Genomic DNA, 14,629 nt, shown 5'->3' on the forward strand with positions numbered 1-14,629 from the left:
GCTAGATAATTATTAAACAGTTCCTATCTACATCCATATATCTACTATATCTACTAAGGTTCCTTTGGCTCCCCGTCTCAATGTATCATTCCTATAAGATTTGTTTGATTTCTAGGGTGGTTCTGGTTTTCCTTTATACTTCTGATCTGTTCGGATGAGGAACAGTGTGTTCTGGTTTAGGTGGATTTCACTAAACCTGTGAGAAAGCTAACTAATTGGGTGTGGTGTAGACAAGGGGACAGTATTACATTTCTGGAGGTACTTTTATTAACTTGTCTTGACCGGTGATGCACATGCATTTCCATGCTCTATGGCTTCTTAGTAGCAGAGGGTTTGTGTGACTTACTGGTGTGCTACCCTGCGAAGGGATCCATGCAGTGGGCTGCAAGCTCTTTGCTTCACTGCAGTCAATCACTTGGTGGGCTTGGAATTGCCATATACTATTCATTTGCTGTGCTTGTTTAAAAGCAAAACCTGTCCATGTAAAAATTCAAGGAATCAAACACAAGTTTTTACATGAATACTTACTTTATTAGTTTTTCTTAGAATACTGTACAAAGGAGTAATAAAAATATTCACACTTTATTTTAGAAAGTTCTCTACATGAGACTTCTGTATACACAGCAAAAAGAAGGGCTACTGGAAAAAAACCCGAAAACTTTGTACAATGTCAGAATGTTCCATTAAAAAAAAACCCCAACTAATTTAGCTCACTTAAACTGATCCAAGGAGGGTACGTATACACAAACACTTGCATGCTTAAAAGATATTATAGGCAATGATAAAGCAATGTTAAGTCACAATGAGAAATAATGTGTTAATAATGGTAACCAGCTGCTGTTCCCTTTTCAAGGGCCAGTACCATGTTTCTATTGAAACAAACAAAAAAATCAAACAATGATTAAAAAAAAAAAAGTACTTGAATTAAGTAGCACTAGATGTCAGTGGTTTTTTTTTTTTGGTTTTTTTTTTTTAAAGGCTTTTTCCTGCAAAGAGTTGGACTGCACAACATCCTGTTAGCTATGTTAAATGAATCATAAGACAGGATCCCTAATTCAGAAGCATCAGGCTGTTAGTACTTGATTGTTTTCTGACTTTCCTGGTGCAGTGACTGCCACGGGTGTGTGAATACATGGGTGGTCTTGCCAGTGCCTTAGAAGAGGCTTTGCCCAGGACAAGATGGGGCAGAGGGATGGCTTTTGCCAGTGCCTGTGAACCATTCAAGTGGTGGTTTTCAAAGCTCTTCTCCTTTGGCATTCATTGCAGAACAAAAAAGAAAAGCATTTTAAGTACCTACTTATCCAGTCGTTGTTTCTCAGTCACAGGACAGAGCCCACCTTTAATTCTCCAGCTGACTTTTGCCTTAGTCACTATACAGGAAGCCAATGCAGCTTTGGGAGGAAAATCTGTCAAGTGTGATGTGATCAAAATCCCATTTAAAATCAATAACAATCAATTATCTCCTTCACACAGGTACTTGGAGAAAATTCTACAGTCTAAAAGAATTAATGGACAGGCTTTGCACTCACATTCTGGTTCTCCACGCAAAAGGTAGGCTTCACCCTCGGATCACTGCTATGCTAGCTGCAAGTACACATCTGAAAATCCCTCATCCTGCCCATGCTGTCCCGATCTCCCTTTTCTCAGAAATTAGTTATCCCATGAGGGTTTTAGTGTTTTGACTATGCTCTTTTAACTTGTGTGTGTGCAAGATGAGCCTTTGAGTGCTGAACTCACTTCTACGTGAATTTAACAAACACAAATGAACTAGGAGTGGTTTCAGTACCAAGTTCCAGGAGACTCGGAACTGTGTCCATTATTTCCACACCACTGCAGCGGTGGTTTCCAAGCGGAAACTTAGTCAAGTACTGCTTCTTCCTGTGACACCAACAGGAAGGAGCCGTGCAACTGGCGTGTGACCAGCAGTACCCAAAACTCCTTCACTTAAAACTGCCTCAGGTACACCTAGCAAGTAGCAATTGCTACTGTTGTTTAATTACAATTAACTTATGGCTTCTTTTCTATTTTTGATTAATTCTGATACCTACCCTTAAGATGGGATCTTAAGGAAGATACTATCAGATGTATAATTGTTCAAGTAATTATCAATCTTATCTAGATACCTAACACACCACATATTAACATGAAATCTTTCCTCAACTCTCTCACTTCTTTCCATATTTCTCCAGTTTTCATTTATGTTTCCCTTGACTGGATTAACTGTATGAATCCAAGTTAACTTCAGATATTCTGTGGCAAAAATGCTATCCCTGTGTTGTAAAGAATGTCATTTACCATGTAACACATATCTGTGTAATGGCTATTTTAATAATTTCGGTGTGAACAAGGTAAATCAGAAAAGCTTACTATTATAAATAAGGAAAAACTGCCTTTTTGAGAAGTTTATAATCGCATTCTGTTTTACAGTTGATCTTTAATTTAACAAAACAGAATCAGATGTCTGTAGTGTCAATTAACAGCACAAATAACATGTTCAGACCCTCAGCTGTTGCAATGCCAAGGTCTTCAAGGAAACTGTGTGAAATGCTGTACTTCATTGAGAAGAGCTGGCCCCTGCCTTCAATTTATACTTACACTAAAAATATCAAAACTGCTTTGACTTTGTGTAATGTGTATATACTTAGAAATAATCAGCCTATGTCTGTCTATATAGGAGTAATGTTTTTAAGCATATAGTGACTGTTCCTGTTGCAAAAAAGTTGATGTTTTTCCCCTGGTATTCTACCAAAATAAATGAATAGTTTTCCTTCCTCTGGAGATTTACCACTGGCATGTAAGTTGTGTCTGCGGGCAGACATTCAGATCTGTTAAGCAACATACAGTCTGCATTATGGATACAGCCTTAGCTGTCCTGTTAAGGACAGATGCTACAGCTCTGAGGGCAGTGGCCTTTCCATAAGCATTCTGGGCATTGATGCTGTTGATTCCTTAGTCATTTCAAAGGTACTTAGCTGATTGATGAAATATCTTTATTTTGAAAACTTTTTTTTTTTTTTTTTTTTTTTTTTCAAAAAGTCATTGTCTAGTAGCTTAAAGAGTACATTTGCTTTAGGGTATATAGTACCTTAACTAAAGCAGCAGTCCTTATGTCGTGGTGGTTAAAAGGCTTAACCACCTCATCAAATAAATTGCATATCTGTCAAACTCCCTCGCTGGCGAACAGCACTCAGGTATCAAGCCAGACTCCTCTTCCTACCTTCTTGAAAACTTTGTTTCACTTAAAATATTTCCACTTTTCAAACATACTAGGTAATGATTCTCTAGGCATTCCAGCAGCCCTCTGAGGTACACTAAATGCTTCTCCCTTCTCTGCAGCAGTCCGATAGTAAGTCTGAGATAGAGAAGTAAAGCAGCTTGCCTAAAATTATGCATGGAGTAGTACTAGATCTTATATGCAAACCTGAAGTTCCCCTATCCATGTCCTATGCTCAGACCATCAAACAGAACTCAACAATATCCACTATGACCTCTAAAGCTAGAATTGGCTAGTGCAGGAACAAAAATAGCATATTTAAAATATTTATACCGTTGTCAAAAGTGAGACAATATAAGCACTAAGACAACAAAAATACAGGCTTTCATGAAGTTTACAGGGGAAGCATGAGGAAAAACACATTTCATCTGGCACACAACCCAAAGGAAAAAACGACTATTCTGAACAGTAGAAAGCTGTCTCGGCCAGGAAATCTAAACCTGCAAACCTACTTTATTTAGGTGGTAACTTTATGGGAAGAAGGCTCAATTTTGTTTCTGTACTAAATCATCTATTATCAGTGACCTATTGCATCCTTTTGTTGATCAGTTCAGTCTGCTGCTGATGCTGCTCGTTAGCATTGCTCTCCTGCAGCTCCGTCACCCTTGCCAGCGATCACCTGAGGGCTCAGGGGATGCTGCTGCAGCACTTGTGTGTGGAGCTGAGTGACAGGCTTCCAGGTAAGCCAGAAATCAAACGCTCGCTTGCCTTGAGACAGATACTGAGTTAAGTCCATGGTTAACTGGAGAACTGGTGAATCCCAGTAACACATACATGGACTTAAGAGACCAAGGAGCTGGACTGAGGAGAAAAATTCCAAATATAGTCACTAACTAACTGATTATAGCAAGCAGCCATCCATTTCTCATTTGGCCCATGCCTATCAGTCTTCAGCTCCTCCCATGCTTGTGCAGTCTCCATGTACCAAGTAGCTCAGTAGCATTTGTTGTTGATTATTAAAATGACCTGCACCCCAGCCCTTAATCCAAATGCTGCGCTGCCTGAGTGCTCGGAGTGCCCTTTAAAATTAGCGGTTTGGGGCGGGGAGCAGAGTTACCCAGACAGATTCTGGTACAAGCTGAAAATAACAAGTATGATTTAGGATCTGTTGACCTTTTCCCTGAACCACACGAATGGTACCGTAGAAAACTGAAAGCTTTGTCAAATTGCAGGTCATTCCTTCCTGTACTGTTTTTAGTAAAAGAACTGCCTTTCTCAATGGTGTAAAAGACTGCAAAATAAAAACCTGTCATTCTTTTCCCCCTCCCACTCCCCTGCCCAAAAATGGAACTCAAACCCCAAAACAATCAAGTATTGGGAAAGCTTGGCTGTATCCCTTTGAATTTCCCCCACATATCGCTTAAAGCACCTAGCTTCAGAAAGGGAAATATATTTTAAAGTGCATTTACCACAGCAATAGTACCAGCACTAAAAGCTTTTCCCCTCATCCCTAGTCTCATCATTCAATGTCTGGGATAGATGACAATCTTCCCAGAATTCACCCACTTTGTACCTTGAAGTCTCAGTGTATCTGCATCTATTTATGACACTGGAATAAAAGAAATCCAGTGTCATGCATCCTGCTCTGCACTAAACTCTACTCTGGAGCTTGTTTAGGTTTATTGGGCATGAGGATCCAGCATGCGGTATATGTCTATTGGATACTGCATTTAAACAGCCGCTGTGAAATTATATCCCAGTGTGCATGGGGGTGAGGAAACGGGGCTAGAGAGAAGGAACTTCCACCTCTCCCCTGCTCCTCTTTCATTTGCTCCAGCCACGCAGTTCAGTACTTGTTGATCCCAAAGATCCGCACTCCATGAAACTGAGGCAGTTTGGGGATCAGGACACTCATAAGGGAGATGGTGTTGATTATGAAGTGTATCCGGTCATACTTTGTGTAAAAGCTGGTTAGAAAGTACCTGGAAAGGAGGGGAACAGAGAGAGAGGGAAACTGAATTACAGTGCTTTATGTTTTTGTTTCCCAGGATGTGACACGCAGCAGAAGCGGTGATCAGTACAGGTGCATGAGGCAGCTCAGCTGCCCCAAAGTACTCACAGGACAATGGGCATGATGGTCAGGAACTTGCGTGATGCCGTGAACTGCACGCCGTAGTCCATCTGCTCCCAGTGCGTGAGCAGCCGAGCCTTCCCCTGGTCTGGAGTCTCAAAAGGAGTTCCTTTCACGGTATGTAGGAAGATATACATACTCTGTAGCAAATACAAACCCAGTGTGAAGCACATGGAGTGTTCTCTACACCCCTCGCCACGCCACCAGAAATGTTCAGCTTCAGCAAGAACAGCACAGTTGTGGGAGCTTGCACCAGCGCGCTGTCCCACTAGAGGGATGCATCGTCGCTGCTGCAAAACGCGCTGGAATGCGCAGCAGCTAACGAAGCAGCGAGAGCTGGGGAGGAAGGCCGCTAGCTGGGGCTAGCTCAGGCTTGGCTGTTACACGTGAGGCCTCTCGTTCAGCTCCTGGGCATAAGCCAAGAAGGTGGTTGCAAGATTACAGCCCTCAGATCTCTGGGATCAGGAGATTAGTGTGGACTCACTCTACTGTACAACAGCAATGCTAAATGCTTTCTGAAAAAGTGCTGGTAGAGCTGTGGGCAGTGAGGGTCTGTTACTGCTTTGATTACGAGTTAACCTCTTGAAGTGGAACGCAAGTCACAGATGAACAGCAAGTGTCTGGCTACATCACGTGTCTTTTAAGTATGGCCATTGCTGGCCTTTAAACTCCTTTCTGTTCCCAGGAGCTAATTGTTTAAGCTGCCAGAGAAGGGGAAGGAGCTGGATGAAAAGCAGGCAGCTTGTGAACTGAGCCCTGAGCAGCTCTGGTTGGTGGTTTTGTGGGTTTTTTTTTGTTTGTTTGTTTGTTTTTTCCCCCACTGGAGATGTGAATAATGTTAGTATGAGGGTCCCCAAATCAGGGTATCATTTTTGTCTCTGTAATATTCTCAGGCTGAGATGTTATTTAAAATAAAGGATACAAAATTGATTGCTGCATCTCTGAAGTATTTTGTCCCCTATGCCTGAGGGTGAAGGGCTGTGGAGAGGGCTGCTCCTCGGCTCTAGGACCCAAGCATGCCAAGACTTGTGCAGTGGGATGGTGCAGAAGTGAGCAGTTAAACACAGCAGCTTCTGGCATCACAGGGAGCCCAGGTGCCCTGCATCCCCAGAATGTGCATCTGTTGTTGTGTGCTCTGCTTACCTGTGCACCCTTAGCACAGCAGTCTTGACACCCGTTCATTTGCGTACCTGATCCTTAGAAGGGGAGAATCTATTCCTGGACTAATCTTACTTTAAGCAGAACAAAGTTTGCATTTTAATCTTGGTGGTTTTGGGTTTTTTTTAACTGATGAGGCCAATTCAGATTGTATCAACCTAAGTGAAAGCTGTCCTGCCAGCTTCTGTGGCCTGTCACAGCTATTCCTCTGTTAAGGGGGACATGACAAAGGGACTTACCCTGCAGGCAAATGAATTCATTGTCCCCTCTGAGCAGCCTCACCACATGTTTGCTGTCTCATCAGTACCTAGGCTGGATTTAAATATATGACCTAGAGGCAAAGGTGCAATCTGAGGGGTGGAGGTTGAGTAACTTGCCCTGCGTCTTTGGAAATACAGAAAGGAATTGTTTCAACAAGAATCTTACTAGATGGCTCTCAGAAGAACAGCTGGTGCTGAGAGATTACCTCTCCATGCCCCAGGAAGTCAAGCCAGCCACGCTGTTCCCTTACCATGTTGTGAATGATGTTGGTAAGAGTCCAAACCACAGGGACGCTGAAGAAGGGGATGCTCAGGAGTACGACGTGCAGCAGGCCAATTCCAAGGACATAGGACAACCAGATGCCCCGGCTGTTCATGACACGGGTGTTGGGATTCACCTCGCTGTGTGCTGTTCCCACATTCATGTTGGCTCCTGCGTCAAATGGGCACCCCTAAAACTAAAGCAGAGTCAGGTCAGTACTCGGATCGTGGTAGCCCTCCATCTAAATTACTCAGGTAAGCACAGCGGGGGTAGAGCACCGTCTTGCTGTTAAGTAAACCTGAAATCTGTTGTTTGCTATAAAAATCTCAAGTCAGTTCACTTCTCTGCACCTCATTATCTCCATTTGTAGAGCTGACGTTTCTGAGGGGAAGCTCAATCTGGGAGCCGTTGAGATTTGGGAATAATGTGTGGGAAGTCCGTCTGTGACAGCAGCTACTTGTGATCTGCTGAAATGTTTTCCTGGAACCAAGATGTCAAGGTTCAATACCGCGATTGCCTGATAAGACTCAGACGAATACTTTTAAGTGCTTTTTAAGTCATCCTCACAGTGTTAATCATGGAAGCACTCGGCACATGCAGCTTCTTACATGTTTACAGGTTCAGCATACCTTAAACTCAAAAAGAGAACACAAGTATTTGCAGAGTAAAGGCACAGCAGCTCTTTATCAACAGATCTCCTAATTAGTTCTGCACGGCTCTACAGACTTGCTGGTCTCCTGGTCTGGCTTACATGTTTTGCCTTCCAATTTAAGACTTACGGTGGGGGGGAAGTAAGAAAAAAAATTCCCCTGCAGGGAAGGAGTGAGATTCTTCTTCAGGAACACAAAAAGTTAGAGATAACAGGAAAAGTGCATTGGGAGGATGTTTCAGTAGCAAGAGCTGCAGAGGAGATGGCTCTTCCCCTACCTGGAAAGAACAGCTGCCGCGTAGGAGGAATAGAGAGATATGTTTTTCTAAACAATATCATGAAGACAAGGAAGCAAGACAGTGTCATCCTCTCAGAGAGCAAGTCTTTGGTGTGGTGCCCTATGGACAACACAGGTATCAAGTGGCTTTTTGGACTGCCGTGCTGATAGCGGCAGCAGGTATCGGTCCGCTTTAAGGCTTTCTGGGAAGATGAGAGCTATGGTTTACCTGTTTCCAGGGATTACAGGAAAGAGCACAAATTAGAACTGCTGTAAAGCTGAATATCTTTACACCGAGATTGGGCAAGTACTTGGGTAAAATCATCTTTGTCCGTGTCCCATGGAAGTGTAGTTTCATTAGATAATATGGTCTGTCCCTCTTTGGACGGAGGACCCCAAGGCGAGGGCTGCTTCCTGATGTCTAGCCTTGTGTTTTTGCTGCTTTGGTTCCCACAGCTGGAAGACGGTGTTGCTGTTCTCTCTAGCTCTCACAGTCTTTGGTCTCGGGAGGCGAATCCGAGCCAGATCTAACATTACGCTCTGTATGCTTCTGCCAGCTGTTTCGAGTTCCCTTGCAGAGTGCTGGGCCTGGCTTGTTTCAGAAGCTGGCGTTCTCCCCTGTTCCTGCCCAGGGCTAGGAGACAAAGCAAATACTTGACTCTGCAGCTCCTGGGACGCTCACTGTAACTTCCAAGCTTCTTTCAACTGCACAGGCAGCTGTTGTTCGGTGTTGCAGGCAGCTGCGGTGAGGCAGGGCTGCTGGGTGAGCTGAACAGATGCTCGCCTACCTCTGCTACCCAGGTGTCAGTCAGGGGGCTTATATCTGGAAAAGGTTTTTGTTAACAGAAAAGAGGCTGCAGGTCTGCAGAGTGCTCGTTTTCTTGTCACCCATCTCCTGGGTCAAAGGCTATTGGCTCCTGGGTATTCCAGAGGAAAGGCTGAAGCTTGGTCTGGAAGCAGGACTTGGAGCCAGAGTTCAGCACTTCGGTCCTAGCAGGGGGAGCAGCTCCATCCTTAATCTGGTGCAACTCCTCAGGGCTTTCAGAAGGAAATCTAGGGCTTGTGGTGAAGCATGAGTCAAAAAAGTCATATTGTTGCAACAACAACAAAAAAAGCAAACACCCCTGTGGAATGCATAAACAGGAGTGCTGTTTGCCAGACATAGGGAATAATTCTCCTAGATACTGGTAAGGCCTCAGCTAGAATACCGTCCAGTTCTGGGAAGAGCTGGAGGGACTCCAGGGGAGAGCAGTGAGAATAAGCAGAGGTGTAGGAAAACCAGGACCTGCAAGGACAGATTGAAGGAAACGGGTTTGTTTAGTCTAGAGAACGCTGGAGAGAGGCTGAGGAATAGTCCTCAAACACTTAACAGATAGTTGCACTGAGAAGGGAGACACATTGTGCAGTGGAGTTAACTGCACGACTGAGACTCGGAGCAACTGGACAGTGCAGAAGGACTGATGTTGGAATGGACTGCCCGTGGAACGTGATCGGTGGTCTCGCTGGAGGCTTTAACATCAAGTTTCATAAACAGTGAAAAAAATTAAGATTCTTCTTTGGAATGGGGGGTTGACCAGGTGGCCTCTTCAGACCCCTCTTTTCTTGAAATGATGCCGTTACCCAAAGGCTGCAGAAGATAGCAGACCTTCTGCGAGCCCTACAGCTAGAGGTGCACCCTGCATGTGTTGTAATAAAAGTGGAATTTCCATTTGAGGACAACCACAAGTGTAATTTTCAAAAACTAATGAGCAACTACTACTTGGTCCTCTCTGCAAACAAGGGCAGTTGCAAGCCTGCAGCTGGGTGCAAAGGGTCAAACTCAGAAGCCGTACATGAAGCAATTCTCTTCCCTGTGCCTCAGTTTCCTTGCTTGTAAAAATGAGGATTAGACGGGTGAAATGCTGGAACATACAAGAGATAATTCATCCTTGCAGGAGAGATACGGAGGCATCAAGCATTTGGTCCTACAATGACAATAATTCTGCGTGCTTCTCCAGTTGTGTCCTTTCCCACCTTAAAAATATTTCATCTGCGAATCTTTTCCATTTCTGAACTGGTGTCTGCGGCCCTTGCCCAAGCTCTGTGCTCACTTCAGATTGCATGCACAGCTCTGCACACTGTTGCAAAAGCCTGGCTGAGGGAGCATGAGCTCTCAAAGTTCCGATCCCTACCCCCATCCCAGATCCCATGTTGTTTGCTTTCTGATTTTACACCGGGGATTTGTTCACCTGCAGGAAAAACAAGGCACAACACAACAGCGGGAGGAACTCCAGCTCCCCCCTGGAGCAGTTGGCTGTGAAGCTCTGCTTTCCCACTTGTGCAGTGGTTTTTCAGGACAGAAAAGCTTTTAATGATTCACCAGACTGAGTGTGAAGGTCAGGACTGTGCTGACGTTGGACGGTGTCTGTCCAAGGAGGGGAAAAGTCGTAACTGTGGTCAGAGGCAAACAGCGTGCTGTGATGGTGGAGCCGAGCCCTTCCTCTGCCCGACCCTTTGCGTCCTGCTCCCGACTCGCCGCTGCGCCAGCTCTCCGTCCATGGCTGTTGGGAAAAGACACTCGTTCTGGGGCTCAGAGCAAGCATCGGGGCTGCCAGCTCAGCATCTGGCATGACAGCATCTCCCCGCTTCTGAGGAAAGGGGAAACAAAACAACGTCGGCAGTTTCCCACTCGCTTTGTCATCCATCAGCCGCTGGAGGACCCACAACCTCTGACCACGGCCGTGCCGCCAGGACCCCAAGGCGCAGCTCCTTCCCCACCTTTGCTTTTGTCCCCAGAGGAGCGTCACCACCGTCTGTTCCCGTCCCCTCGTACTTCAGCAGCGCTCCGACCCTGTCGGCGTTCTCGATGGCAACATCGCCCTTCCCCAGGGCACCACAGGATCGCACCCCGTGCCCCCAGCACCCAGTTCTGCCTCAGCCTGTTGCAGGAACTTCATCTGGGCCGGCGAAGGGAAGGAGGGTTGCAGGTGCTTATCTCAGTCGATCTTACTGAGTGTTCCCAGAATGCAGGTGATTATGATCCCACGGAGCCGCCAAGGAGCAGAGATCCCTATCTCTGGCAGCAACAGCGATCACCATCTCCCAAGCAAATAAATATTTTAAACCCTTCTTTGCAAGATGGCATCAGCGTTTGAACCAGAGCGTCGAGTACATCAAAGATGTTAGCAAAGGCGGCTGGGTTTAGAGGCAGCCGATAGGCGAGGGAGAGGTTAGACCAAGATGGTGCTGCTTTGCCTCCCGCTCCAGCCTGGAGTCGCTGACGGACTTTAAGAGATCTGAGCCCCAGAGCTGCCAGGTTCCTCCTCGGGAAGCCAGGAGGGCCCGGAGCTGGTAGAGGTGACAGGAGAGCAGCGAGGGGTGGCTGCCGAGCAGAAAGTGGGGGCTGCAGAGCTGTGACTCCGGGGACCGGACCCGGGGCTGAGAAGAAGGATGAGTGGGAGCAGCTGGGACTCTGCCTCCCTCCCAGCCTTTTTCTGCTGAATTTAGAGGGACTGTTCGGGCAGGCAGGGAACGCTGCACCTGAGGTTTCTCCGGGTGCAGGTGGGTGCTCAGCCTCGGGGTCCTGCACCCCAAGACCCGGTGAGGACCTGCACCCCGGGGTGCTGGGGCAGGACCCGCTCCCCCCCCGGGCTGCCCCCGGCCTGACCGTGCACAGTGTGACTGCGGGGACACCCCCCCCCCCCTCCTGCTCCGGAGCTTTCTGGCTCCATCTCAGCAGCTGCTTTTGGGGGGGGGCTGGGGTGCGTGTGGTGTGTTTTTCTTTCGGGACGGGCCCCCGCGAAGCACCTTCCCCCGCTCCCACCCGCCTCCCCGCGGGCCCGGGGCTCGGCCGCCGCCTGCTCCCGGGGAAGGGGATGAGGCCTCCCGCTTGGGCCCGCCGGGCTCCGGGCCGGCCCCGTACCCCCGGAGAGGAGGGGGCCGGGGAAAAGCCACCGCTCCCGGCCCTCACTCACCGCTGCTCTGCCCGGTTCTGCCCGGCCCGGCCCGGCTCGGCTCGGCGGGGCCGGGGTTCTCTCCGTCGCGCACCCCGCCGCCCCGGTTGCGCTCCCGGCGGCCACCTCGGTACGGCCCGCCCCGCCACCGCGGAACGCCGGGAGCTGTAGTCCCGGCAGCGCCGAGCACCGGCGCCCGCCCCGGGAGAGGCCGGCCCTGGGCGAGGAGGGGGGGGGAGCGGTGGCGGAGCCGGGGCCGAGGTTACCGTGCAGGGCACGGACAGCGAGGGGAGCCGCTTTAGGAACGGGGTGCGACCCTGGGGGGGGGGTCCTCTGCCCCTCCACTGCTGTCCTGGGCTAGTGGCCGGTGGCCCCTCTGGCCACGGCAACCCACTTCAGCTAGCCCCGGGGTGGGTGGGGGTTGGGGGCTAGAGCCACCCCACGCTGCAACCTGGGTGGGCTCAGAGCCAGCTGGGTGCTTCCACCCTGCTCGGGGCGGGGGGTCTGCTCCCTCCCCTGCCACTCTTCCCAGTGGAAAACCTCCGCAGCGGGTGTTGTGCAAGCAACCTGGGCAGGCACGGCACAGCGGGCCAAGGTCAGGGGCCGGGAGCGCAGGATTCCTGCGCTGGAGCGCGGGGAGGGAGGGGGAAGCCATCTGGCTCTGCTTTTGTTTGCACGACGATCAAAGCTAATAGCGTGGTGCTGCCAGGGCCCCTCGGTGCGCGCAGCCATCTGTGCAGGGCTTTGTGCGCGCCGGCCGCCGCCAGCTCTTCTGCCCGGCAGCGGCAAAGGGTGCAGCGCCGTCACCCAACGCCAAAGCCGCTTTGTGCTGCAAACCCCCTGCCCGGAGCTGAGTTGGGGTCCCGGGCCGAGCAGAGCCCCCCAACCCTGTGCGTGGAGCCCGGCGGCGTGGTGCTCCCTGGCTGCCCGCGTCGCGCTCGTGGCCCTCCGGCCTTGCACGGCCGCTCCCAGCTCTCCCTGGCTACTCGGCGAAGCCCATCTGGGGGGTTTCGGTTTTGGCCCGGGTGGGTTTGCGGCGCTGCTTTGCGTGGAAGAAATCAAGGATTCCCCCGGTGCTCCCCAGAGGCGGGGGCCCCTGCGCCTCCGTCCCCGCAGAGCTCCCGGGCTGAGCCGTGCATCCTGACCCTGTCTGGCCTCGGCACCAGCCGCGCATCCGGCTCCGGGCCTGAGCCGGCTCTCGGTGGGCGGTTGTGTGCCGGCTGGGCATGGCGAGGGCACGGAGACCCCGCCGGCTGCCAGGACCGGGGCTGCCTGGGTGCCACACGCTGGCACCGTGCTGCTGGGAGGGTACGGGATTGCTTCCCAGAACCAGAGCTCCCCGACGGCTGCTCCCAGAGAGCCTTGGGCACGGTGGGGGACGCGCACACCGTTAAAGCAGCCGTAGGGCCGCCGATGGGTGCCGCGGCTGCCGGCCAGGAGAAGCCAGTCCCTGCCCGGCTTCTCCGGGGTGACCTCACTGGCAGGGCAAGGTGCGGAGATGCCGGCGAGCGGAGGCGAGGGATCCCACGGGAGCGGGGGGTGGCGGGCGAGGTGCGGGGATGCCGGCGAGCGGAGGCGGGGGATCCCGTGGGAGTTGGCCCTGCTTTGCAGGAGAGCCACGCACGCATGGCAGGCTCTATTTTTATCCCCGCTCCTGCCTGACTGAGCAGCTCCCTCTGCACGGTGACATCTAATTTAGCAGCTTCCCCGCACCCCGCTGACTCCGCACGTGAGGGGGAAGCACAATGCGACAGCTATTTTTAAACGCCCATAAATATTAATCCCTCTCAGTGATGCAGCGGGCAGCCTCTCACTGCCGGTGTGAGCGCGGGGGCGGGGGGACCCACTCCCTGGGCTCCCCAGACCGGGTTCGCCCACGCAGGGAACCCCAGCACTGGGGTCAGGGGCTTCCCCAAGGGGGGATTTGGCCCCATCCACTGGCTGGCAGCTGCCTGGCCCAGCATTTCCCCCGTGCTCAGTGGGGCTGTTCCCAGATGGATTCCCAGGCCTCACTCGCTCCCAGCCTCCCCCTGTGCCGGGGGGCCGTGCTCACCTCCTGCTCTCCTGGGCTGCTGGTCCCGCTGCCTGGTCGATACTGGCTATATTTAGCACCGTGGTGGCAGCAAGAAGCCGGTGTCGGCTATTTTTAGCCAGCCCTGCTGCGGCTGCAGCGGGGAAGGGTCCACGCGGGGTCGTGCTGCACTGCAGGCGCTGGGTTTTTGGGCTGTCGGGTGCCGTGTCCCGGCACGTGGGATCCCCGTGGGGCGCAGCCCTGGTGCTGCTCCCACTCCCGGGGTCTCTGCCCGCTGCTGTGGTGACCCACCACCTCTCTGGGTCCCAGCAGGAGCTGGCACTCTCCAAAAGCTCAAGCACCCCCAGCCCCTGCCTGCCTCAGCCCCTCGATTGCCACAGGCCCCGTCCTGCAGCGGGCGGCTGTGTCATCTGGAGCTGGCCCCGTGATGCTGCAGTCCCATCATCGTGCCCGCTCCATGCACAGCTCCTGGCTACTCTGGGACCACTGACGGGCAGCACGGGGCTGCTCCGCTCCCCAGCCAAACGGGGAGACGGCAGCGAAGGTGCCCAAAAGCACTGACCGTGGCTCCCCGGCTGCTGCCCGCCAGGCTCCCGGCCACGTCCCAGGCCAGCCCTGCCGAGGTGACCCCCAGCCCGGCATCGGGCTTGGCTCAGGTCCCAGCCCCGGTGATGGACAGACTGGCTGGACCGTCCTGAGTGCTGGCCCCGTCGG

The 14,629-nt window shown here is 51.1% G+C and overlaps 1 protein-coding gene across 3 annotated transcripts; it reads right to left on the minus strand.

Moving 5' to 3' along the window:
* Positions 1-509: 509 nt before the first annotated feature.
* ORMDL3 (ORMDL sphingolipid biosynthesis regulator 3) lies at positions 510-13,966 on the minus strand. Of its 3 annotated transcripts, none has more exons than XM_030022613.2 (4): positions 13,937-13,966; positions 7,015-7,221; positions 5,334-5,485; positions 510-5,196 (listed from the first exon to the last, which is right to left on the minus strand). In XM_030022613.2, the coding sequence occupies exons 2-4, from the start codon at positions 7,186-7,188 to the stop codon at positions 5,061-5,063; spliced, it is 462 nt and encodes a 153-aa protein (XP_029878473.1). In that variant the 5' UTR covers positions 7,189-7,221; positions 13,937-13,966; the 3' UTR covers positions 510-5,060. The 3 variants fall into 3 exon arrangements, with proteins under 3 accessions (XP_029878473.1, XP_029878472.1, XP_040981140.1); XM_030022612.1 differs by lacking the exon at positions 13,937-13,966 and adding an exon at positions 11,905-12,020; XM_041125206.1 differs by lacking the exon at positions 13,937-13,966 and adding an exon at positions 8,181-8,205.
* Between the last annotated feature and the right edge of the window lie 663 nt (positions 13,967-14,629).

Source organism: Aquila chrysaetos, chromosome 8 (assembly GCF_900496995.4).
Source record: "Aquila chrysaetos chrysaetos chromosome 8, bAquChr1.4, whole genome shotgun sequence".
Lineage (NCBI taxonomy): Eukaryota > Metazoa > Chordata > Aves > Accipitriformes > Accipitridae > Aquila > Aquila chrysaetos.

What these genes read in the sequence shown, in the direction of transcription:
- ORMDL3 (XM_030022613.2), bottom strand. Translation starts at nt 7,188, where the DNA reads ATGAATGTGGGAACAGCACACAGCGAGGTGAATCCCAACACCCGTGTC. An exon ending in CCAACATCATTCACAACATG is followed by an intron (nt 5,486 to 7,014) that starts GTAAGGGAACAG and finishes TATTTGCTACAG; the next exon opens with AGTATGTATATCTTCCTACA. An exon ending in ACCATCATGCCCATTGTCCT is followed by an intron (nt 5,197 to 5,333) that starts GTGAGTACTTTG and finishes CCTCCTTTCCAG; the next exon opens with GTACTTTCTAACCAGCTTTT.